The following is a 27,942-nucleotide window of genomic DNA, read 5'->3' on the forward strand; positions in this document are numbered from 1 at the left end:
TACCCTTAATTCAGGTGTTTGCAAACTACAGCCCTTGGATCAAATCTGGCCTCTTTTCCTAAATAAAGTTTCATTGGAACACAGTCATGCCCATTTGTTTATGTATTGTTTATGTGTGACAGAGTTCAGTAATTGCAATTGAGACCATTTGGCCCACAAAGCCTAAAATATTTAATGTTCGGCCCTTTACGAAAAAAACTGACAACACCTACTTTAGTTGATAAGCTTTACTAAAGTCTTTCATTACTTAAAGATATAAGTGCTTCCGTAGTAAATATGAGTTGTCAAGAGTACCAACAATAATTAAAATCAGATTTGGCTTAAAGGCAAAATTAGTAGATTTGTAATATAAACATGATATTTTTTGTTTTTCCAACATTTTCAGATCTGGTAGCTCAGCGAGGCGAAAGATTGGAATTATTGATAGATAAAACAGAAAATCTCGTGGATTCGGTAAGTATGGGATATGGTACTATTTTTTCAGGATGTAAACTAGAGAAACTGTGGTTGATGGCTAATATAATAGGGAAATGTCTTAAATTCAATACTTTAATGGTTTTTTTTTTCCATTCTAACCCCCATTATGTGACTACGTTGTGATCATGAGGATAACAGTGAGGCATAGAAAACCACAACCCATTAATAGCCATTAAGGAAGCTTTCGTTTGGAAAACATACTCAATATAAAGAAACAATCTTTTAAAGCTTTGGATTGATGCCTACATAATTTAGTGCCTTAGCTACATATACCAGTCTGTTCTCTGTATATTTGTAAAACACAAAACAAAAGTGCAGGCCAGTTGTGACCCATTATGGATCCTAAAAATCAGACAATTCAGTCACTTTCTTGCTTACCATGACCGCTTGAGCTTTTTTTGTATTAAGCAAGAGGCAGAGATTGATAGGGAAGGATGTGTCCCTGTAACCTACTTATGCTACAGTTACGTGTGTCTCCGCATTTTCTATCTGGTTGGTAGATGAAAGTTTTCAGGAAAGATGATACATATACAGTGAATAGAAGGAGGGCAGAGATAAGTTACAGTTGGGGTCTACACAATTACAAATTTACACGAAGAGTAGAAATTTACCCCTTGAAACAGACATCAGTGAGTGATCTTGTTCATTCTTAGTGACAGGTAGATTGTAGTGGTTAAGAGCACAAGCTCTAGAGTCTGGTTGCCTGGGATTGAATCCCAGCTCTGTCACTCACTAGTTGTGTGACCTTAGGCAAGTTACTTAAACTCTCTATGCCTCAGTCATCATCATCTGTAAAATGAAGATGAATCTTTTTCATAGTGTTTTGAGGGTTAAAGCACACAATGCATGCAAAATCCCTAACACAATGTCTGATACATAGTAAGAGCTATTTAAAGGTTTATTGTTATTGTTAGTTTTACAGAGACATCTATTAACAGTAGGTCTTAGGAGGATAATAGTTTTTTCACAAAAGTACATGGAAATTGGAGGAAGGGTGACACCATACAGGAAGTTAAGAGACCAGGGTTCTATAATGGCTCACTTTGTAAACCGTTGCTTGGGGACAAAGAGAGAAAACAGGTGTCTGATTGTAGATCTGATGACAAGTTTTTTGGTACTTCCAGTCTATCTCTTAGGTATCCTTAGTCCCTGAAGATGACCCTATTTAGCTGGAGTGGCCTGTGTTTGACCAGTACTAGTATAGTCTGCACTTTCCAACAAAAGCTTTCTTAATTTTGTTAACTACATCACCCAGATTAACAAAAGGTACTCATTAACTGCTGCCTCTTTTTATGGAGGAATAACAAATACAATAAAGTGCAGCAAATGTACTACTTTAAATAAGTGTGCAGCTCAGTTATTTTTTTACATATGTTTTTACTCATGTAACCACCACCTAGGTCAAGATATAAAACACTATCAACACGTCAGGAGGCAGCCTCAAGCCCCTTCCAGTTAATAATCCCCAACAGAAGTAATTTTTCTGACTTATATCACCCTAGATAATGTTTTTCCCGTTCTTAAAATGTATAGAAAAATGGAAACGTATGTTATGTATTTGCGTCTGTCCCCTTTCACTCACCAGTATGCCTATGAGATTCATCCATGTTGTTGAATGTAGTAATAATTTATTATTTCTTATTGTTTTGTACTACATATTCCATTGTATAAGTCTACCTACCACAATTTATTTATCCATTCTCCTCTGTGGGGCTTTAATTCTGGATTCTCTATTTTATTCCATTGTTCTCTTTGTCTATCTTTATGCCAGTACCACACTGTATTGCTAACTGTAGCTTTATAGAATTCCCTAAGTCCTTCACTATGTTCTTCTCCAGGACTGTCTTCACCATTTTAGGTCCTTTGCATTTCCGTTTGTGTTTCAGAATAAGCTTGTTATTTTCCATCCTTAAAAAATTTTTTATCTTTGATTGTGATTGCATTTAACTGATAGGTCAATTTAAGGAGAATTGGTAATCTTGACAGCATTGAGTCTTCCTATCCATAAACCTGGCATATGTCTGCTTTTGCATAGGATTTCTTTAATTTTTCTCACCAGTGTTTTTTAGTTTTTGGTGTGTAAGTCTTGCACATATTTTGTGAAACATACCTTTGAGAATTTCATGCTTTTGCATTCTATTGTAAATTTTTAATTTTGTTTTCCAATATTGCTAATTATATAGAAATGAAATTGATTTTTGTATATTGACCTGGTTTGTATCCTTCAACTTTGCAAAATTCACTTATTCTACGAGCTTTTTTGTAGGTGCTTACGTTTTATTTCTTTTCCTTGTATTATTGCACTGACTAGAACCTTCTACACAATAGTAAAGACAAGTCGTGACTGGACATTCTTGAATGAAGCACATCTTATGGAGAAAAATTCAGTATTTTCACAATTATGTTGTTAGCTGTAGATTTTTTAATAGGTACCCTTTATCAGGTGAAAGAAGTTCCTTCAATTCCTCATTTCAGAGTTTTATTCATGAATTTTATCAAATATTTTTTCTCTATTTATTGAGATTATATGGTTTTTCTCCTTTAATCAGTTAATATGACTGAACCTAACTTACTAAACTAATATTTATTTCTGAATGTTAAACTAACCTTGCATTCCTGTAAGATCATGATACATTATCCTTTTTATATAATACCTTATTGGATTTGCTATTGATTTATTCAGGAATTTGGTATCTGTGTTCATGAGGGATGTTAGTCTATAATTTATTTTTCTTTTTGGGCTTTGGTATCAGGGATATACTGGCCCCATCAAACAGGTTGGGAAGTGTTACCTCTCTCTCTATCCTCCAAAAGAGTTTAGGTAGTATCGACATTATTTGCTCCTTTGCTGTTTGGAAGGATTCACCAGTGAAGCAGTCTCAGCCTGGAGTTTTCTTTGTGGGAAGGTTTTAAATCTACCATTTTACTATTTGTTTCCTTTTTTTAACCATCTGTTCTTTGTTCCCTTCACTCTCTTTTTCTGCCTTCTGTTCCATTAATGAGTACGTCTTAAATTCCATTTTTATTGTTTTGTTATTTTGTGATTGCTTTAAGGTTTACAGTATAAGGCTTTAACTTATCATAGTCTACCTCCAAGTGGTATTATCCCACTTCACAAATAGTATGAGAACCTTATAATAGTATACCTCCAATTTTTACCTGGCCTTGGTGCTATTTTTGTCATACTTTTATTTACACATATAACCTTCAAAAGAGATTTAAATAATAAAAACATCTTTTCTATTTATCCATGTAGTTAATATTTCTTGTAACTCTCTTCATTCTTTTGTGTAGATCCAGATTTCCATCTGGTGACCTTTTCTTTCTGCCTGTAGGACGTCTTTTAACATTTCTTGTAGTGTAGGTCTGCTAGTAATGAATTCTTTCAGTATTTGTATATCTGAAAAGTCTTTATTTCACTTCCTTTTTTTAAAGATATTTTCACAGAATAGAATTCTATATTTTTTTTTCTTTCAATATTTGAAAGATATTTCATCACTGTCTTTTATATTGTTTCTGACAAAAATTCCACTGTTGTTTTTACATATATAATGTGTCTTTTTTTCCTCTGGGTGCTTATAAGATTTTTCTATCATTGGTTTTAAGAAATTTGATTATAATATACTTTGCTGTAGTTTCCTTTATGTTTCTTCAGCTCTGGGTTTGTTGAGCTGTGGGTTTGTAGTTTTTATCAAACTATGAAAACAGTCAGCTGTTATTTCTTCAAATAGTTTTCTGTCCTTCTTTCCTTCTAGGACTCCAATTATGTGTACATTAAAGCACTTGAAGTTGTCCCACAACTCACTGATGCTCTGTTCGCTTTTTTCAGTCTTTTTTCTTTCTGTGTTTCATTTAGGATAGTTTCTATTACAGTGTCTTCAAGTTTACTTATCTTTTTATTCTGCAGTTTGTAATCTGTTACTCCCATTTTGTGTATTTTTCATGTCTACAAGTTTGATTTTGATCATTTTTATGTCTTTCATGTGTCTCCTTAACATTTGCATGCTTTCCTCTACATTGCTTAATATATAAAGTATATTTATAATTGAAATGTTTATTCCATTTACATATAAATATTGATAGAGTTGAGTTTAAGTAAGCTATGTTGCTCTTTGGTTTTTATTTGCTCTGTCCTCTTTGTTCCTCTTTTTTATTTTGTGTATTCAAATATTTAAAAAATTGTTTCATTTTATCACCTCTTGGTTTTTCTAACAGCCTTATTTAATTATTTATTTATTGATCAATAAATCACAGACCATACAGTTGACCCATTTAAAGTGTACAGTTCAATGGGTTTTGGCATATTACATTATAATTTTTAATTGTGGTGAAATATATACATATAATAAATTTGCCATTTTAACCATTTTAGTGTATAATTTAGTGACATTAATTACATTCACAGTGTTGTGCAGCCATCATCACTATCTATGTCCAAAACTTTGTCATTATGCCAAACAAATTCTGTAACTATTAACCAATAAGTTCCCATTCCCACTCCCCCCAGCCCCTGGTAACCTCTGATCTACTTTTTGTCTCTGTGAATTTGCCTATTCTAGAGACCTATAATTGGAATCCTACAATTATTTGTCCTTTTGTGTCTGGCTTATTTCACTTAGCATCATATTTTCAAGTTTCATCCATGTTGTAGCATGTGTCAGGTCTTCATTTCTTTTTATGGCTGAATAATATTCCATTATATGGATATACCACATTTTATTTATTCATTTATCTGTTGATGGACCGCTGAGTTATTTCCATCTTTGGGCACTTGTGAATAATGCTGCTATGAACATTGGCATACAAGTATCCATTCAAGTCCCTGCTTTTAGTTCCTTTGGGTATTTACCTAGGAGTGGAATTGCTGGGTCATATGGTAATCCTATGTTTAGCTTGTTGAGGGACTACCAAACATTTTTTCATAACTGCCACACCATTTTACATTCCCAACATGTGCAAGGATACCAGTTTTTCCACATCTTCACCAGCACTTATTTTCCATATTTTTCTTATAGCCATCCTGGTGGGTATGAAGTGGTATGTCATTGTGGTTTTGATTTTCATTTCCCTAAGGACTAATGATGTTGATCATCTTTCCATGTGCTTATTGACAATTTGTATATCTTCTTGGGAGAAATTATTCAAGTCCTTTGCCCATTTTTAGTGCATCATCAGCTGCTAGTGCAACCATCTACATGGAGTGGAGAGGCCATCAGGCTGGTCAGCTTGCCCTTGTCATTCTCACAGGGGTTTTTATATCTTTTTGTTGTTTTCTACTTACACCCACCCCCACCCGTCCCCAAGGGAAGCTTTGGTAAGGTGTAACAATTATTCTTTATAGTTGAACTGGTTTTAAAGAGGTGATATATCAGTGTTCAAATACTGACCTGAGGATTGTGGAGAAATCTTCACCCCAACCTGTTGAATCACATAACTGTATTTAGGTTTATTAGTTTCATTGCTCACTACTTTTTCTTATTCATATTATCTTCCTCCTTCTTGGGGTCTTTATTGTGACCTAGTTTGTGAGTAATTGAAAAGAGTTTGGGCAACTGAGAAGTTCACCAACTATGTACAGTTTAGAGGGCACAGTCCCCAAGCCTCCCTCAATTCTGACACCAGCTGCAAGTTTGTTCATTCCCCAAACCATCCTCAGGTTTGATAACTCACTAGAAGGACTCACAGAACTCTATGAAAGCTATTATAGTTATGGTTTTTTACAGGCAAAGGTTACAGATTAAGCTCAGCCAAAAGAAGCAGCACATTGGGTGGAGTTGGGGAGGTAACAAACCCACAGTTTCTGTTGTTCTCTCCCTGTGGACTCATTACTCTCCCAGCATAGATGTGTGATGACATTGTCAACAAAGAATTAATCAGTCCATCTAAGAAAGAAATGGAAAATTTTATTTGAGCCAAATTTGAGAATTATAACCAGGGAAGAGCATCTCGGAGAGCTCAGAGAACTGTTCCGCCCGTTAGAAGTCAAGTCACAGTTCTATAAGGCTTTTGAGACAGAGGACTGGACATTAAATGACATATTATTGACACTTACACAATCCAGATGTAAGTGTCACTGTGACCCCTTACAAGATTAAGAAGGAATGTTATCTTTAAGTTGTCTTGTTGGTGCTGGGAGAATGTTGGTCTTTATGGTTGAGCAGGAGTTTTTGCTGATGGGGAAGGTTTGGTCAATGCATAATGCAGATACACAGTGCACATTGTGGGGAGGGAGGAGGCCAAAGGGCAGAGAAAAATTTTTATGTTTAAATTTTTCTTGTCTTGCCATAAAATATGAATTTTATTTCACAAAATACACAGAGCATTGTACAACAAGGAAGCTTGCCCAAGCTTCATTGTTCAGTTTTGTTGTTGTTGTTTTTATTGAAGTATAGTTGATTTACAATGTTGCATTAGTTTCTGGTGTAAAGTGATTCAGTTATACATATATATATATATATATATATATATATATATATATATATATATATATGCTTTTCCACATTTTTTTCTTTTATGGCTTATTATAGGATACTGAACATAGTTCCCTGTGCTATACAGTAGGACCTTGTTATTTCATTTTTCAGTTTTTATTGTGGTTTCATTACATAAGCATGATTGACTGATTGCCTACTTGCTTAATCTCAGTCTCCAGTCTCTAGCTCCTCTAGAGACCCAGAGCCCCTATCCTAAATCATATAGTTGGGCTTTCTAGAGTGACTAGTCCCTGCACTAAATCACGTTGTTACTATTTGGCTAGCCCATGGCCCCCAGGCAAGAAAAGGTTACCTCCCAGGAGCTGAGAGCAAAGGTCAGATCCCTTTTTGGGCAAGGTTAAATTCTTTACGATACAGTACACTTAGTAGGCATTTGGGTTGTTTCCAGTCTTGAGATTAGACAAATAGTGCAGTTAGAAACATTTTTGTATATGTCTTTAGATGAACTTATGCATATACCTCTGTTGGGTATATACCTAGGAGTGGAATCGCTGGGCTATTAGGGATTTTTGTTTGTTTGTTTTAAACTGCTTGTGTCCTGGTGGGAATGGTCCAGTAGATATTGAGAAATTGATGCTGCAACAGAAAATGGATAACTGAAGGAGTGAAGTTCTTTGGGTTTGGGCCCTCATACGAGTAAATACATATCTTCCTATGGAAATTGAACAGGTTCTTATGGTTCACAATGCCAGGATTATACTGGGCAGAATAGGCAAATGTGTTTGCAGCCAACTAGCTCGTGCTTTCTTATTGGAAGCATGAAGACGAAAAGGTTTTTCTGCTATCACGAAGAACTACTTCTAGTGCTCAACATCACATGCATTGCTGTGGTGGAGAAGAAAAAGGAGGAAATCCTTTCCAGTGGGATCACACTGCTTACCGTATATGTGGCAGAGTCCTGCTTTGCGGAACTAGTGATTATGAATGGCCAGTCTCTACCTGTGAAGAGAGGGAAGGGGTAAAAAACATTGAAACAGAATTTAATGAAAGTAAAAGTTTTGCAGGTATTATTGCAAATCAATCATGTAGTCAATGCCAGGGATCAAACAATTCATGCTTTTTTTTTTTTCTAGTCTGTCACCTTCAAAACAACCAGCAGAAATCTTGCCCGAGCCATGTGTATGAAGAATCTCAAGCTCACTATCATCATCATCATCATATCAGTCGTAAGTTTTTGTCCTTTTAATATATGATTTTATTTTTCAATCTCTAAGAAATTAGGTGCTGGAATTCTTTCTCAGTGATTAGCACTCTGAAAAAAAATAATTAGCACTCTGAAATGAGCTGCATATAACTTTTAATGGTGAAACACATGACCAGGGATTAGCTTTCCTATGAAGTTACTGTGACATAGCGTCCCTACTTAAACCCTATTTCCCTACTGAGAATTCTTGTATGTAAGTAGTTGTTTAAGGCATTCCAGATATTCCTGATTATTTAATGGTTTTCTCACTGCTGAAATGGGATTCTTTTAAACTTACATTTTCTAATTGAGTAAATATTTTCTAATTATATTTCTGTTTTCTAGTTAATTCTGTTTTCTATTTCTTTGTTTCTGTTTTATCTTTTCTAATTCATCTGTTTTGTTTCTGGCAACCTTGCATAATTTTTATTAGTTGTAATAGTTTGTCAGTTGATTCTTCTGTGTGCTGTAGACCAGGAGTCAGCAAACTTTCTGTGAGGTCCAAATAGTAAATATTTTAGGCCTTGCAGGTCACATACAGTCTCAATCACATATTCCTTTTTTAAACAACTGTTGAAAAATATAAAAAATATTAAAAAAAAATAAAAAAATATAAAAAATATAAAATATAAAAAAATATAAAAATATAAAAAAATATAAAAACCATTCTTAGCTCACAGGCAATGATACTGTTAATAATCTTAACCTCATCATTTATTTATACACACACACAAATATTTCATTTACAAGCAGTGCTGAATAATTGTGGTATCAGTAGGAATCTTTATTTAGTTCCTGGTTTTAATTGGAATGCTTCTAATATATATGAGTGATATTTACTATGAATTCTTGTTACTTTTATTGTGAAGTTAAAGAACCTTTTATTTCTAGAGTGCTAAAAGTTTTTTTTTATCAGGAATAGGCATTTCACTTTAAGAAATGGTATTTCTCTACCCAATGAATTGATAATATAACTACATTTAATATTAATATATTGAATGACATTAATGAAAGCACTAATAGTTAACTATTCTTTCATTTCTGGGATAAGTACTAAGAGGTCATTATGTAGTATTCTTCACATGCATGGTGAGTTCAGTTTCCTAATACTTACTTACTTACTTACTCTTGTCTATAAATATAAAGTAGTCCAGGGACTTCCCTGGCAGTCCAGTGGTTAAGACTCCGCCTTCCAATGCAGCGGGTGCAGGTTCGATCCCTGGTTGGGGAGCTAAGATCCCACATGCCTCGTGGCCAAAAAACCAAAACAAAACGGAAGCAATATTGTAACAAATTCAATAAAGACTTTAAAAATGGTCCACATCAAAAAAAACTTTAAAAAAAGTAGTCTGTATGCTGTCCTCCTTTTGGAACCCCAATCTAAAAAGATATTGGACCTCTTTGAACTATCCTGCATGTCTGGTAACCTTTTTAATATGTTTAAACTCCTTTTTTGCATCACATTCTGGGTGAATCATTCAGCTAACTCTTCCAGCTCTGTTCATTCTGCTATCCAGTTCTTCTTTTTAAACATTAATTTTTAAATGTTTATTTTTTTAAAGCCATGCTTTAAACTTCTAAGAACTCTTATTATTCTTATTTTAACATCTTTTTTTCATGGAACTTGTACTTGTTAACAAATATACTCTCTCCTTGAATTTGTCTGGATATATATTCAGAGATATATCACAGGGAATTAGTTTCTGCAATGGCAAGAGCTGGCTAGGCAAGTCCAAAATCCACAGAGCAGGCTGTCAGGAAGGGCTGACTGGACCTGAGGGGCAGGAGCAAAGCTGTATATACAGGCAGAATATCTTCTTCAAGGAAACCTTGGCTCCACTCTTAAGGCCTTTTAACTGATTGGATCAGGCTCATTCAGATTATGTAGGATAATCTGCCTTACTTAAAGTCAACTGATTTATGAGCTTTAATCACATCTACAAAATACAGCAACACCTTGATTAGTGTTTGATTGGATACCAGTGCACTGTAGCCTCCCCAAGTTGACACACAAAACTGACCTCACAGAAATGTAGTTAGTTATGTTTATATGTAATGGGTATATTTTTAAAATTGTATTTCTAATATAGTTAAGTGTTGATAGTTATAACCCACCTCTAAACAAGAGGTCTTTAGAGTCCTCACTAATTTTTAAGAGTGTAAAGAAGTCCTGAACCAAAAGGTCGAGAGCTGCCGCTCTAAGGAGTGGGGGAGGGATGCTTTGCTTTGGGGGTAGTTTGTGTCTGGGCAAAGCAGCATTTCCTCCTCATCCTCTTTTCATTTACAGATGCCTAAAGTTAACCCCTAGCAGATATCTCTGACTCAGCTCCACTTCTCCTTGACGCCTATTGAAGGTCTTCCACCTTAGACAGCTGGACCTGCCTAACAGAGAAGGGCAGCTATAGCTCTATTAATATTATACTGGAAATTGTGCCTTGATTGTCCCCTTGTTCAGGATCCTCAGGTGGCACATTCTTGGCTTCTCAGCTTCTTCCTCCTTCTTTGGTCTAGGAATTTAGATTGATTTATAAAGGTAGATTATTATTAAATTCAGATTATATTTATTGATTACTTATTACATGCAGAGTACTTTGCCAACTTGCCAACTCTTTACCAAAAGGTGTTGTCACCTAACATATTGTACTTCAGCTTTAAAAATCCTTATATTTTAGCTGTGGCAAATAGTCAACTTTCTATCAAATTGGAATATCTTTGTTTACGTGAATATGATGAGTAGTTTAGCCTATTTATTAATAACCAGAATTTTCTATAACCCCTACCCCCAACATTTGTAGAGAAGTAAGGAAAAACACTTTGGTGACTTTAGGTAGGGAGCATGTAATTTATAATGTATTCTTTTCTAAGTGTGTGAGTAATGAAATCAGTCACTTAAAGATCTTAGAAAGTTGTAATTTAAATCAGAACAAAATGACTGATGTAATGCAGTGAACCTAAATTTTACAATGAATCTATTTTTGGAATGTAGTAATCTGAGCAAGCATATGCCATGCAGAATATCATAATTTAAAATTATAATACCATAATTAAAAAGCTAATACCTCTTTGTTTTTTAAAGCTTTTAAAAATTGAGATACTTAAAGGAAAATGCACATATCTTAAGCACACAGTTCAATGACAGATTCACACATTTGTGTAACCCATACTTTCACCAAGATACAGAGTGTTTTCATCCCCAGAAAGACGGTTCATGTCCTTTCCCAGTCAACCCCCACCCCCAGCTGAGTGGCTACCATTGTTCTGATTTCTTTTGCTGTGGACTAGTTTTGCCGCTTCTAGGACTTCACGTAACAGAATCATACAGTATATCCTGTTTTTGAGTCCCAAAACGCTAGTACATCTTTATTAGGACTAGTATTTTTGCTGTGTTACTTATAATTGGGTAATTATAATTATCATTGTTATCCACTGAAAGGTTCATGGCAACATTTTTGCTCATAGGTGATATAGATGTAGAGTCTACTCATGCTTTTTAATATTTTTAATCATCCTAATAATGAAAAATTAATCCACGTGCAAAAACCTAAAAATGTACTTAATTATAAAATCATACTTAAGGGAATCGTGCTAATTTGTGATCTCTATGACAATGATGTTATCAGTAGAGTTGCTTATATAGTTAGTTCCATTCTGCCTACTTCCCAGTGAAGAGAAACGACCCCACTGCTTTCCTTACCAGAAAAGAAAACAGTGGAATTCAAGTGGATGTGGGTTATATCAAAAAAGATCATTTTAATTCCACTTCTGTCTTCGAAAATACTTGATTAGTGTATTGTATTATTACACAACTCCTACTCTAATGGAACCAATATTTGTTCATTAGTCTTTATATATTATTTAGGAGCCTATGATAGATTCAAGAAAATAAAATTGCCTTCTCTGCCCCCCCAGGTATTCATCTATATTATTGTGTCACCACTCTGTGGTGGATTTACATGGCCAAGCTGTGTGAAGAAATAAAAAAGTTATCATTAACCAAGGATATGAGAGAACAAGGAGTTAAAAGCAATCCGTGTGATTCAAGCCTTTTAATACTGACAGATGGTGTCTGCCAGTCTCTTCAACCCTCTTCTTTCTCTCTCTCTTTTTTTTTAATATTCTTCTATGCCTCCAGATTTATCTTTGTCCTATCAACCAATTTATTCCAGTGCACTTCAGACTGAACCATTTATTGCAGCAGTAGCCTTAAAAAGGCATTTTGTTTCTTTGGTTTGTTAACTAGTGTCATCTACTTATAGATACATTTTTGTTTATAACTGCACAAAGCTATCACCAAGGTAGAAACCACCTGTCTTATGAGCTGTCAACTGAAATTATGGATGACCTTCGTACACACAAAAGTTTAAGAGACAGTATTGCTAACATCTCGTCTTAATGTGTTTTGATTTTGAAGGGTTTTAAGTGCTTGAAAATAAAATACATGGAAAATTGTTGTTATTTGGGGAATTGTAATTAATTGTTGGTGTTTCTAGGAGCCCAAGCAGGTAAAGTATTAAACATTTTATCTCAGTCAGATGGGGAACGTTTTGCTAGCCTGTTAGAAGTAAACAGAATTATCCTTGTCTGCCTATTATTAACTTTTAGGAAGAAAGTTTTGATCATTCACAAACCTCGCAGAGCTTGATAGCCTCTATTTCCCCATTGCAGTTGATTTAAGAAGACGGTGGTTTAAATATTGTTGAAGGTTGTGGTTTTTTACATATTCCTTTTTCTTTGGTGGATATTTAGGGCAATTGTATAGATAATAGAATGGGTAGTGGAGGGAGTGGGGAGACACATTCCTCTGGCTCACCAAAGAAAAAGAAGAGAACCACAGTGGAAAAGCCCAAACTGAATATAGTCAGCAATCAACTCCAGGGTTTGGGTTTGACTGGTGTTGAATAGTAGTTTGAGCATCCTTTGTGGTTTAGCAAGTTCTTTAATCTGCGTAGTTTTGAAGAATTCTTTTGGGAAACTTGAGAGTAGACAGTATGATACATAGAAACAGTACAAGACACTTTAGCTAACATCCATGTAACTGCAGTGTGAAAAAAACTGGAGTGTAATCATACTGCTTTGGCTACTCTGGCATCTGTTAGCGAGTGTGTACTTTTGGTGTGTATCTGAAAGGACAGCATTTGCTGCCCTAGATCTAATTGCATTTGTTTATCAATAAATGCCAGTAAATGGAAATTATATTACATTTGACTGTTTTCCCAATGAAAGAACAAATTGGTCTGTAAAACCTAGTCACCTGTTTAGCCTAATCATGTGCCTTGAATATTTATGTGTCACATAATCTGGCACCTGCTACCTGTTCTTCCATCTATACCTTTCAATTCATGCTGATTCGTTTGACATATTTTCAACCCCCTGGGACTCTTTTCCTGGTGATCATGTATAGTGCAAACGTTTTTTCAGTCTTCTTTATCAACACTAATGCCTTTTAATTACATCAGCATTTCCTATTGGAAAACACATTTGTTCCATGAAAACATTTGGCATTCCTTAATAATAATTTCCAAATGTCTTGAATCCAAAGAAAAAGACTTAAAGCTTATTTCCCTTTCTTATACACACCTGAATAAAAATGATGTGCATGTTTTAGGGATAAATTACTTAACCATCCCTTGATCTATTTATGTATAAGAATGCTTTTTAAAGCACATACCTTGTTTTAAATGATGCACAAACTGAAGGCATTAATAAAATTTAAGAGTAATACAATGAGTTGCTTGTTTTAGAATTTCTTCCTGCAATCTAATTTCTTCTGATGACATTTTGCCATAGTTTACAGAACAAAAGTATTTTACTTATGCTGAAAATGCATTTAAAAGTGTGACCTGGAGCCTTACAGTAAAGAGCTATAGCACTGTCTCAGGTGTATAAAATTTCTTGAAAACCAAAAGACACAAAAGAAGTTAAAAAAGTATGTAGGTCATACCAAAACCAACGAAAGATCATGAAATGACCACACAGCCTCTACAGCCATCATCCTGAGACCATGGTTGAGACAGAACAGGAAAAGAACCCCAGGGATTGTAATCCAGTTCAACACAACTATGACTGGTTCTGAAATAGATGGCTCAAAGGAAGGCATTTGAGAGTGAGAGAATAATTTGTTGGAGCAAAACAGGTGTAGGTAAAGAAAAAAAGAAATAGAGTGGCAAAGGTCAAATGTACAAAAACTGGACCACAGCGAAACAATAATCTGTCACTTTGGGCCTTTGAACCTAGGTAACTGAAGCAACTCAAAAACAGCCCATTTAACTCTCCCCAGGCCTCCTCCAGGTTTCAACTGAAGTGTGCATTCCCTAACCAGACAGTTAGAGGGGGGAAAATAAGGCTATTTGGTTGTTATGAACAAAGAAAGAAGTGGTACAAGCTAATTATTTCTCTTTACTTTGAACCCTTGGCCACAAGGTCAAATAGTGTCACAGTCCCTAAGTTTCCTTCAGAATAGATGGACATGGCTTCCATCAGATAATGATTCTTCCTTCCTTAACTCTGCTTTCCCAGCCTCAACATAGACGAAGAAATTGAGGTGCTTCCCTGGATATCTTAATGAAATTGATATAACAACAGAAATAGCAGCCCTAGACCCTCCTACAGTGTTTTACATTAGAAGCAGATCTGTTTCTGACTACTCCATCTTTTAAAAAATAATAAATGGGGTAGACTGGTGGTGGTGGTGGTGGCTAACCTATGCTTCAGCTTGAATTCAATGAGTAAAACAGAGCCAAGACAAGTATTGCAGAAACAAGGGGTTTAATACTGTCTTCAAGCTTATACAGGTGTATGACAAAGGAAGAGAAAGTCTGGAAGGGAGGTGCCAGGGGATCAGAGGAACAGTCCTAAGCATTTCCACTTAAAGTGCTAGTGCTGTTGAACAGGTTGGAGCTTGTTGGAAAACCTGAGAATCCCTACATGTCTGTTTGCCAAAATAGGTGTGTGACAAGAGTTGTGTGGAAAAGAAGCCACAGGCTCAGTAAATCTGATGCCAAGTACCCAATTGTGTCCCCAGTTGGTCAGCAGGGCCAGTAGTCAAGAGGATGAGCTGGATGCAGAGTGGAGGAGATTGAGAAAAAGCTGGGGTATGTCAGGCACCTTAGCATCTTCATGTCTGACTGCCCTGACCTTCAAAGAGTATTGGCCTCCACTTTCCTTCTGCTTTCCAAGTCTTATGTGAGTTCATTTCACTGGCAAAACAATTCTAAAAGCATATAGGGAAAGGAGTTTTAATGAAATTCCCAGCTTCTAGCAAGAACAGAGGTGCCAGTCTAGTACAGTCAAGTTCTTCCTATATTCATTTTTAAGATCAACTGCTTCCTCTTATGGAGAAAGACCATTTGGGAAGTTAAAGCATTCTTTTGGTCAAGGTACATTGTACAAAATTATTTTGGATTCGTGTTGTTTATTAAAACAAAACGTCTAAATTCAAAATATGTTGTGACTTGTTACATCTCTTCCAAAAAGAATAACTGTGAAAGAAAATTCATTTGCACAGGTTGACACCCTGATTTACTTGTTTTTCATTTGCATTCCAATTTGGACCAGCATAAAGAAAAGTTTAAAAGTCTCATGCAGAGAGAGAGAACATTAAATTCAGTAATACCCCTTACAGACTTCACTTCTGGCCAAGATGGAGTAACACAGACTGTATTTACCCTCCCACCTGAAATAACCCAGTAAAGGACAAAATATTTGAAACAACTGTTTTTAAGACATTGGACTCCAGGCAATGAAGGGCAGTGATATTTCAAAGAGGTGAACCCAATTATTGCCCCAGCTTATTATGTTGAGAAAGTATTCAGGCTACAGTGGAGTGAGAAGGAACCCAGGAAGAGCCTGGAAGATTCCCTGAGTTGACACATGACAGATATCCAGAGATGTTTGCAGGGCAGGGCATGGTGCTAAAAATGAGACAGTTGCAGAGAGAGGACTCTAGAGATCTGAGGAAATTACCCAATGGCAGGGAAAGAACCAACCAAAGACTAGAAGGAAGAATATCCTACACCCACACGGGGCTAGGAATAACCCTACAGACAGGAGATAGACAGGAAAACCTCATGAGTCACAGGGTATTGGGTAGAGTACTCAGAAGGGTCTTGCATAGACCAGGGTTTCTCAATCTTGGCACTGTTGGCCTTTGGGGCCAGATGTTCTTTGAGATTGTCCTGTGCATTGTGGGATGTTTAGCAGCATCCCTGACCTCAACCCACTGGATGCCAGGAGCACCCTCTCTCCAATTGTGACAACTAAGAATGTCCCAAATGTTCCTGCAAAGTTGGGGTGGGGAACAAAATCAACCTTGGTTAAGAACCACTGGCCTAGACTTAACAGTCTCACCCAGGATAATAAATCTTAAAATCCAGACCTTAGAAGCTGTTTCCAAGTAACTGTCCTAGAACAAAGCTTAAAGATATATTTGTGGGAATATAAACAAGGTAGAATTGTGTTGGGCAGGGCAGCAAATAAAAAATTACCAGTCACACAAAGAAGCAGGACAATATGACCAATAATAAGGGAAAAACCAATTAAAATAAACGTGGAACTGATACAGATGTTAGAATTACCAAAGACATAAAAAGTTGTTAATATTATATTTCATATGTTCCAAAAGGTAAGTAAAGATATGGAATTTGAAAAGGCCCATTGAATTTTTAGAGATGAAGGCTAGGTTTTCTGAGATAAAAAATAAACTGGATAGAATTAGTGACAGCATAGACCTTTCAGAAGAAAAGATTATTGACCTTGAAGACATAGCAATACAAACTATCCAAATGAAATGTACCAGTTAAATACGTTGTTAAATGTCAAAATGAATTTTTAAAAAGGAAGAGTCAACTCTAAATGCCTGTAAGAAACTCACTTTAAACATTAATGGGTTAAAGTAAAAGCATGGAACAATATACATGTTGACACCAATCAAGAAAATTGGAATGGCTATTGTAATATCAGATGAAGTAGATTTCAGAGCAAAGAGTATCCAGGGATAAAGGAGATTATGTGTCAATTCATCAGCGGTCAGGGTATAGGGATTAATTTTGGGGGATAGGTTTGGGGCTACCTCTGACTGCAGCCCCGTATAATGGGGAAAAAAATAAATACTAGAGGTTGGTTTGTACTTCAGATTCTGGCTTAGAAACTAACCCTGGTAAAGAATTGTAACTGGAGATACAGTGAGACGTGAGAAATCAAAAGTATACCTTTATCAATTATATATTACTGCATAACTACAATCCTAAAAATGTGTGCCATTAGAAAATTACAAGTATTTTCCAGTGTTCATGTTTATGATCAGGTTAAGGACTCCATAGGGGTCAGGGTAAGGGTCAGAATCAGGGGTCAGGGGTAGTTGTCAGGAGTAGGGGTAGGGGTCAGGGTGAGGGTCAGAATCAGGGGTCAGGGTTAGGGGCAGTTCAGCTGCTCATCATTGTGCATAAATAGATAAAGCACAGATAAATGCATGTTAAAGGTTACAATGTAGAGGCATTAATTTTAATTTTATTATTCGCTTTATGGTCTGCAAATATTTGCTACAGGTAAAACATACACAACAGTCCTGAGGAAAATGAACACTGGGTTTCTGATTAGCGATAACATTTCTGAAAGCCACTTTTTCTCTGATGGCTCCATGTGGCTTTTGAAGTAAATAAACTGAGCACACAAAGATCAACTTTGACCCAAACACCAGTAAAACAAGCAAAGCTGGTGAAAACTATAAAGAAAAAAAAAAACAACCATTGCAGTCCTGGCAATTGACTTAAGGGCAGTCAGCACATGAAAAAAAATCAGGAAAGTCTGCTACATCTTGGTAAGAACAGTGAGATTCTGTGGCACTTTAACCCTGACCCACTCCCTCTCTTCCCCTCCAAACTCAGCTTGATGGAGTGAGGCTAGAAGATAGGTATCCCTCCTCTTCCAGCTCCAGTCAAGAGATATGGAATCTCCCCAGGAGTGTCAGGCTGCCAGCCCTTCTTATGTCCCCAGCTCCACATTACAGAGGCTCAATCCTAGGTCAGTGCAGCCAAGAATCAAGGTTCCCTTCCTCCACCTAGTACCCCTTCATAAGGCAGAGACTCCACCTCAGGTGCAGCATGATGAAAATACTGGGGCCCCAATCTCCCTCACCCCAGGTCAATTGTAGAGTACAGATTCTGTGCCAAGGCAAACAGGCTGCCACTCCAGCTCAGCACCCTGTCAGAAAGCACAGGTATCACTTTGAGGGAAGTGGGTTCCTGTCCGTAGCTCTAGAGAAGTGCCTTAGATATTCCACCCAGGGAGAGAGGCAAGAGATAGAAGGCTCTAAAGCTATCCCTAAAGGGACAGGCTGTATATAGAACAGAGTGGGTGGGACGAAGCCTACAATGTAGATAATGGAGCAAAGCAATTGAGAGCAGACAGGAGATCAAGATGGAATAGAAGGACATGGAGGTCACCTCCTCCCACAAATGTATAAAAAATACATTCACATGTGGAATAATTCTCGCAGAATACCTACTGAACACTGGCAGATGATATCATACAACCAGAGCTGCAAGATCACCACATAACTGGATAGGACAAAAGGGGAAAAAAAAAAAGGAGGACAGAACCTATGCCCCAGGGAGGGAACTCTGGAAGGGGAAAGGTGCCCTCATCCTGGGAACCCCCTTCATTGGCTGGGAGATCAGCTGGGACAGATAGAGAACTTCAGAGGCTCAGAGGAGAGTGCAGCAGCCTGCTTGCAGCAGGCAGGACAGAGAGAGACCTGCACAGAAGGCCACCTGGCCACCTCACTGAACACCCCAGCCTGAGATGTGTACCTGCCGGTGTATGCATCGGCTGGGTGCTGAAATCCAGGCTTCAGTGGACAGACCCAGGGGCAGGACTCAGTTTGTCTCTGTGGAGACCAAAGGACCTGGAGTGTGGTCTGAGCCACAACTGGTGGTGTGAGCAGGATGGAGTCCAGGTCCACAGTAAGAGCCCCATCATCAATGCCCGCCTGAAGGGAGGGGTGTGGCCCCGCCATAGCAGCCTCATTCTTAGCTTGCTCACAATGGGCCTAGCTCCACTGCTGTGAGGTCTGGGAGCACACAAGCGCTGGGGGGCAAGAGGGCTTAACTCTGAGCTGACTCCCAGTGGGTGTGCAACTTTGGCGGATTCATTCTGGCAATTTTGTGAGCGCAGCACCTGGGGGACATCCAAGGTGATTACTGGTGCTCCCGTAGCTGAGGTGGGTCCAGCAGCAGCAGCAGCAGGCTTTATGGGTTCACACACACAGGGGCAGGGCTGAAATCTGAGCTGATTCCCAAGTGCTCCCACAGCAGAGGTGGACCCAAGGGTAGTGCCAACAACAGTGTACTTTGTGAGCACACACAATGGGTGACAGGCAACATCACAGAGTACAAGTCTTGGAGGACAGCTCTTGGAGAGGAACACACAGTGGCTCCTTTCCCAGAAGGAGCACTCCAATTCCACCTACCTCACACCTCAGCTTAAAACTGGATCTGGGGACTTCTACTCCAAAAACTGGAGAGCAGACCCTGCCCCCAAAAGGGCTGTGACAACCATGGAGCAAATAGAAGGCCCTGTCTAACATCCAGTGCAGACTCTGGTCACCACAACACTTATCATGCCCCCTATCAAGGGGATAATGACCAACACATCCTGAGGAAAGACATGGCAGGCATCCATACCAAAAACAGCCCTTGCACCAAAAATATTAGACTCGTGCAGGCTACACGGGGATGCTCCCACAAAGAAACAGGCTTTCAAGACAACAGTAGATAACTGTTTCTCCTAAATTCATAGAGTTAGAGAAATATAAGTAAAATGAAGAAGCAGAGGAACCACTCCCAATTAAAAGAACAAGAGAGATCCCCTGAAAGAACAAACAATGAAACAGACCTCTCCAGTCTACCAGACCCTGAGTTCAAAAAGTAGGTAATAAAAATGCTGAAGGAATTAAGAAAGGCTATCCATAGAAATGCAGATCACTGTAACAAGGAACTAAAAACTTTAAAGAGAAGTCAATCAAAACTAGACAACTCAATTGCCAAGATGAAAACTGAGCTAAAGACAATAAATAACAAGGTAAAAAATACAGAAGAACAAATAAGTGATCTGAAATAGTGGAAATCATCTGATCAGAACAGCAGACAGAAAGACAAATGAAAAAAAAACAAAAGCAACATATGAGACTTATGGGATAACATAAAGCATGCCAATAGGGATCCCCAAAGGAGAAGAAAGAGAAAAGGGGATCAAAAAGGTAGTTGAATAAATTATAGCTGAAAACTTCCCAAACCTAAAGAAGGAAACATATCCAGGTACAGGAAACACAGAGGGTCCCAAACAAGATGAAACCAAACAGACCTAAACCAAGGCATATCAGGATTCTAAAGGCAGCAAGAGAAAAACAAAGTGTTAGTTACAAGGGAACCCCCATAAAGCTATCACCTGATTTCTCTACAGAAACTTTGCAGGCCAGAAGGGAGTGGCAAGATGAATTCAAAGTCCTGAAGGGGAAAAACCTGCAACCTAGGATACTTTACCCACCAAGATTATCATTTAGAATAGAAGAGAAAGAATTTCTCAGACAAGCAAAAACTAAAAGAATATAGCAATACTAAACCTATCCTAAAAGAAATATTGAAATATTTATTTTCATCTCTAAATAGAAATGAAGGGCTTCCCTGGTGGCACAGTGGTTGAGAGTCTGCCTGCCGATGCAGGGGATATGGGTTCGTGCCCCGGTCTGGGAGGATCCCACATGCCGCGGCGGGGCTGGGCCCGTGAGCCGTGGCCACTGGGCCTGCGCGTCCAGAGCCTGTGCTCCACAATGGGAGGGGCCATGGTGGTGAGAGGCCCACGTACCACAAAACAAAAAACAAAAAACAATAAATAGAAATGAAGGAAGAATCTGTAAGAAAGGGAAAATCACAGTAGGAAAAACAAATGTATAAAAGAATTGTAGATCACTTATATAAGCAGGTATATAGATTTTTTTAAAAATAAAAAAAATTTGTGAAAGCAGTTTTAACTACAATAAATAGCAAAAGGATAAACATGAAGATGTAAAATAGGACATCAAAATGATAAAATGTGGGGGAGGGGAGTGAGAAAATGTAGATTTTGTTTTAATAATGTGTTTGAGCTTATATGACTACCAGTCTCAAGTAAGTAGATATAGTAATGGGCTAACATACTTGAAAACCAGGGTAACCACAAATCAAAAACATACAATAGATTCACAAAAAACAAAAAGAAGGGAACTCAAGCATAATACAAAAGTAAACTAATCAAACCACAAAAGGAAAAACAAAAATAAAAAGAAAGGAACAAAGAAGAAGTATGAAATCAACAGGAAACAAGGTTTAAAATGGCAGTAAATACATATCTATCAATAATTACCTTAAATGTCAATGGACTAAGTGCTCTGATCAAAAGACATAGAGTGGTAGACTGGATAATAAAACAAGAACCTACAATATGCTGCCTACAAGAGACCCATTTTAGAGTGAAGGACACATATAGATTGAAAGTGAGGGGATGGAAAAAGATATTTCATGCAAATGGAAATGACAAGAAAGCAAGGGTAGCAACACTCATATCAGACAAATAGACTTTAAAACAAAGGCCATAAAGGAAGATAAAGAAGGACACTACATAATTATAAAAGGATCAATACAAAACAGGATATTACACTCATTAACATATATGCATCCAATATAGGAGCACGTAAATACATAAAACAAATATCAACAAACATACAGGGAGAAACTGATGGGAATACCATAATAGTAGGAGACTTTAACACCCCACTGACATCAATGGACAGATCTTCCAGACAGAAAATCAATAAGGCAACAGAGATCCTAATGACAAAATAGAACAGTTAGACTTAATTTATATCTTCAGGGCATTACATCCAAAAAACCAGAATACACATTCTTTAAAAGCACACATGGGACGCAAGAGGGAAGAGATATGGGAACATATGTATATGTATAACTGATTCACTTTGTTATAAAGCAGAAACTAACACACCATTGTAAAGCAATTATACTCCAATAAAGATGTTAAAAAAAGAAAAAGCACACATGGAACATTCTTTAGGATAGACCACATACGAGGACACAAAACAAGCCTCAACAAATATAAGAGGGTAGAAATTATTTCAAGCATCTTTTCTGACCAAAACAGCATGAAACTAGAAATCAACCACAAAAAAAATGAGGAGAAAAAAAAGATTACATGGAGGCTAAATAACATGCTACTAAAAAACCAGTGGGTCAGTGATAGAATCAAGGCAGAAATTTAAAAATACTCTGAGACAAATGACAATGAAAACATGACCATACAAAAATCTATGGGATGCAGGAAAAGCAATCCTAAGAGGGAAGTTCATAGCAATACAGGCCTTCCTCAAAAAAACAGGAAAAATATCAAATAAACAACTTAACCTACCACCAAAAAGAATTAGAAAAAGAAGAACAAACAAAACTATTATTTCCTTCCATCAGAGGAAGGAAATAATAAAGATCAGAGAGGAAATAAATAGAAATAAAAAATAGAAAAAATCAATAAAACCAAGATTTCGAATTTTGGAAGGATAAAAAAAAATCAACAAACCTCTAGCCAGGCTCACCAAGAAGAAAAGAGAGAGGACCCAAATAAACAAAATAAGAAATGAAAGAGGAGAAATAACAGCCAATACTGAAGAAATACAAAAAATTATAACAATACTGTGAACAATTATATGCCAACAAATTGAACAACCTAGGAGAGATGGACAAGCTTCTAGAAACATACAGCCCACCAAAACTGAATCAAGAAGAAATAGATAATTTGAACAGACTGATCACTTGAAGTAAAAGAGAATCTGTAATTTTAAAGCTCCCTGCAAACAAAAGTCCAGGACTGGATAGCTTCACTGGGGAATTCTATCATGCATACAAAGAAGAACTTATGCCCATCCTTCTCAAACTCTTCCAAAAGATTGAAGAGGAGGGAACATTTCCAAAGTTATTCTATGAAGCCACCATCACCCTGATAGCAAAACCAGACAAAGACACTACCAAGAAATAAAATTACAGGCAAACATCTTTGGTGAATATAGATGCAAAAATCCTCAACAAAATAGCAAACTGAATCCAGCAACACATTAAAAGGATCATACACCATGCTCAAGTTGGATTCATCCCAGGGTCACAAGGATGGTTCAACATATGCAAATCAATTAATATGATACACAACATCAACAAAAGGAAAAACAAAAAGATGAGCATCAAAGACACATCATCATCTCAATAGATGCAGAAAAAGCATTTGATAAAATTCAACATCCATTCATGATAAAAAAAAAAAGCCTCTCACATATAGAGGGAACATATCTCAGCATAATAAAAGCTATTTCTGACAAACCCACAGCCAACATAATACTCAACAATGAAAAGCTGAAAGCCTTCCTGCTAAAATCTGGAACAAGACAAGGAAGCCCACTCTCACCAATTCTATTCAAAATAGTATTGGAAGTCCTAGCCACAGCAATCAGACAAGAAAAAGAAGTAAAAGATATCTAAATTGGAAGGGAAGAGGTAAAATTGTCATTATATGCAGATGACATGATACTTTATATAGAAAACAGTAAAGACGCCACACAAAAACTATTATTACTGATAAGCGAATTCAACAAGGTAGCAGGATACAAGATAAACATACAGAAATCTGTTCCATTTCTCTACGCTAACAGTGAAATATCAGAAAGAGAAAGTAAAAACAACAATCTCTTTTAAAAATCGCATTAAAAAAATACATAGGAATAAACCCGACCAAGGAGGTAAAAGACTTATACACTGAGAGCTATAAAACATTGATAAAGGAAGTTGAAAGTGATTCAAAGAAATGGAAACATATCCCATGCTCTTGGATTAGAAGGGTTAATACTGTTAAAATGGCCATACTACCCAAAGCAATCTACAGATTTAATGTGATCCCTATCAAATTACCCCTGACATTTTTCACAGAACTAGAACAAATAATCCTAAAATTTTTATGGAACCACAAAAGACCTAGAATTGCCAGAGCAATCCTGAGGAAAAAGAACAAAGCAAGAGGCATAACTCTCGCAGACTTCAGACAATACTACAATGCTACAGTAATCAAAAGAGTGTGGTATTGGCACAAAAACAGGTATATGGATCAATGGAACAGAATAGACAGCCCAGAAATAAACCCACACACCTGTGATCAATTAATCTTTGACAGAGGAGGCAAGAATATACAATGGAGAAAAGTCTCTTCAGCAAGTGGTGCTGGGAAAGCCAGACAGCTCCATGTAAATCAATGAAGTTAGAACACTCCCTCACACCACACACAAAAATAAACTCAAAGTGGCTTAAAGACTTAAATATAAGACATGACACCATAAAACTCCTAGAAGAGACCATAGGAAAAACATTCTCTGACATAAGTTGTAGCAATATTTTCTTAGGTCAGTCCCCCAAGGTAAAAGAAATAAAAGCAAAAATAAACAAATGGGACCTAATCAAACTTATAGGTTTTGTACAGTAAAGGAAACCATAAACAAAACAAAAAGACAAACTGTGGAATGGGAGAAAATATTTGCAAACAATTCGACCAACAAGGGCTTAATTTCCAAAATGTACAAACAGCTCATAGAGATCAATATCAAAAAACAACCCAATCAAAAAATGGGCAGAAGCCCTAAATAGATATTTCACCAAAGAAGACATACAGATGGGCAATAAGCACATGAAAAGATGCTCAACATCACTAATTATTAGAGAAATGCAAGTCAAACCCACAATGAGATATTACCTCACACCAGTCAGAATGGGCTTCATCAAAAAGTCTACAATAATAAATGCTGGAGAGGGTATGGAGAAAGGAGAACCCTCCTACACTGTTGGTGGGAATGTAATTTGTACAGCCACTATGGAGAACAGTATGGAGGTTCCTAAAAAACTAAAAATAGAACTACCGTATGATCCAGGAATCCCATTCCTGGGCATATAGCTGGAAAAGATGAAAGTCTAATTTGAAAAGATACATGCACCCCAGTCTTCATAGCGCCACTATTTACAATAGCCAAGACATAGAAACAACCTAAGTGTCCATCAGCAGATGAATGGCTAAAGAAGATGTGGTATATATATATATATATATATATATATATATATACACACACAATGGAATACTACTCAACCATAAAAAAGAATGAAATCATGTCATTTGCAGCAATATGAATGGACTTAAAGATTACCATACTAAGTGAAGTAAGTCAGAGAAAGACAAGTATCATATGATATCACTTATATTTGGAATCTAAAAAAATGATATAAATGAACTTATTTACAAAACAGACTTACAGACTTAGAGAATGAACTTATGGTTACTGGGGGGAAGGGATAGTTAGGCAGTTTGGGATTAACATGTACACACTGCCATATTTAAAATGGATAACCAACAAGGACCTACTGTGTAGCACAGGACCTCTGCTCAATGTTATGTGGCAGCCTGGATGGGAGGGGAGTTTGGGGGAGAATGGATACATGTATATGTATGGCTGAGTCACTTTGCTCTGCAGCTGAAACTATCACAACATTGTTAATTGGCTATACTCCAATATTTAAAAAAAAAACAAAAAACCCACTAATTTGAAAAGATACGTACACCCCAGTTCATTCTTGATTTGGCTATTGAGAGGTCTTTCCATTGGCTCCTGTTTTCCTTTGACATAATTCCATCTTGTGGGGTTTTTTTTTGAATATCCTTACTTTCAAGATTATCCTGGCTTATATATTTACTGTCTCAGTTCTAGCATCAGCCATTTCTTCAAAGAGCCCTTGTTCCTTTTATTAGAGAATGGTATTAAAAATGTACATGTGGGAGCTAAATGTGCCCCAATGACAATGCAAGAAAATATATCCAACCTATGTGTACTGTTGAAGCTCAGCTTGGCCCACTCCAAAACATGCCACAATGGCATAGTGATTATTTCGAATTAAAGTTATTTAAGAAATGGCTGACCTTCCTCTCTATCTCCCTGAAAGCAGGAAATACATCTCCCTTATGAAAGGTGCACTCCCATAAGGGTGGTAAAGAGACACCCTTATCCCCTGAGATAGGGAATTCGGGGCCAAGAAGCCTATATGAAGTGTGGACCAAAAAACAATGCAGAAGGCTGCAAATAAGGAGAGTTTATTCAAGGTCTTAAGAATTGCAATTCAGGGATTTCCCTGGTGGTCCAGTGGTTAAGACTCCACGCTCCCAATGCAGGGGGCCCAGGGTTGATCCCTGGCCAGAGAACTAGATCCCACATGCATGCCGCCACTAAAGATCCTGCATGTCTCAATGAAGATCCCGCACTCGGCAATGAAGATCCCACATGCCACAACTAAGACCCAGCGCAGCCAAATAAATAAATAAATATTTTTTTTAAAAAAAAAAGAATTGCAATTCAGGTGAAACTGAAAGAGTGTTCCAGGGAAGAGAAAGAGTCAGGAGTTTATAAATATCCTCAGCATCCATCTCCAGTACTTTTTCATTTTTACGAAATGAAATTGCATCCATTAAACACAAACGCTTCTCAACCTCTGGCAACCACATTCTACTTTCTGTCTCTGAATTTCACTTCTCTGAATACATCTTATAAGTGGAATCATATAACGTTTACCTTTTGTGACAAGGTTATTTCACTTGGCATAATGACTTCAAGGCTCATCCACGTTGTGGCATGTGTCAGAATTTCTTTCATTTATAAGGCCGAATGATATTCCTTTGTGTATATACCACATTCTTTTTATGGATGCATCCATCCGTGGACATTTGGGTTCCTTCCACATTTTGGCCATTGTGAATAATGTTGCTATGAATATGGGTGTATAAATATCTGTTTTAGATCCTGCTTTCAAACATTTTTGGTATATACCCTGAAGTGGAATTGACAGATCATATGTCAATTCTATGTTTAAGATTTTGAGAAACTGCCATAATGTCTTCCACAGTGGCTGCACCATTTTACTTTATTTCTTATATGGCAGAATAATATGGAAGTTTATGGATCTACCCTGTTTTGCTTATCCATTCATCCACTGATGGGCATTTGAATTGTTTTTACCTTTGGGCTATTGTGAGCACTGTTGCTATGAATATTTGTGTACCACTTTTTGTTTGAACACTTGTTTTCAATTCTTTGGAGGCCTGTATCTAGGAGTGGAGTTGTTGAATCAAATGGTATTTGTATTTTTATCTCTTTGAGGAAATGCCAAACATATGGTCTGAACTTTTACATTTCCATAAGCAATGTGTAAGGGTTCCAGTTTTGCTACATTGTTGCCAACACGTTTATTTGTTTGTTCTTGATTATAACCATTTAGTGTATATGAATATATATCGCATTGTGTTCTAATTTGCATTTCCATCATAACATGAAAAATATACCTAAAACGGTTTTGTTAGAAACTCAAATCTCAGGATACTGCTCAGTAGCCATAGCTGTTGTATAACCCCAAACTATTAACATTTACCCTAAATACATGTTTAAAACCATTAGGCCCAAAAATGAGCCACCAAAATTCATTACAATACCACAACCAGTTCTAACACTCACAATTAACACAAGCTCACAATAAATTTGTGAAGGTTTTAAAGAAAAGCCTATACAAGTAACTAGAAAAATTGTACTTAAATACAGTGTATGTCATCATTATTCTTACATGGAATGTAACCATGGCCAATGACATGAAAAATCCTCACTGTATTTCAACTATAAGAACACTA

General features: G+C 36.9%; 1 protein-coding gene across 1 annotated transcript in view; it reads left to right on the top strand.

Annotated features, from left to right (window-relative positions):
• The window catches only part of VAMP7 (vesicle associated membrane protein 7), a 67,372-nt gene extending 54,404 nt beyond the window's left edge, over window positions 1–12,968 (top strand). Inside the window, exons 6-8 of the mRNA XM_007120798.4 lie at window positions 386–453; window positions 8,045–8,137; window positions 12,064–12,968. Of these exons, the coding sequence (XP_007120860.1) occupies window positions 386–453; window positions 8,045–8,137; window positions 12,064–12,132 (230 nt within the window). The 3' untranslated portion in view covers window positions 12,133–12,968. The remainder of the gene's footprint in view (window positions 1–385; window positions 454–8,044; window positions 8,138–12,063) is intronic.
• Window positions 12,969–27,942: the final 14,974 nt, after the last annotated feature.

The sequence above is a fragment of the Physeter macrocephalus genome, chromosome 21, assembly GCF_002837175.3.
Source record: "Physeter macrocephalus isolate SW-GA chromosome 21, ASM283717v5, whole genome shotgun sequence".
NCBI lineage: Eukaryota > Metazoa > Chordata > Mammalia > Artiodactyla > Physeteridae > Physeter > Physeter macrocephalus.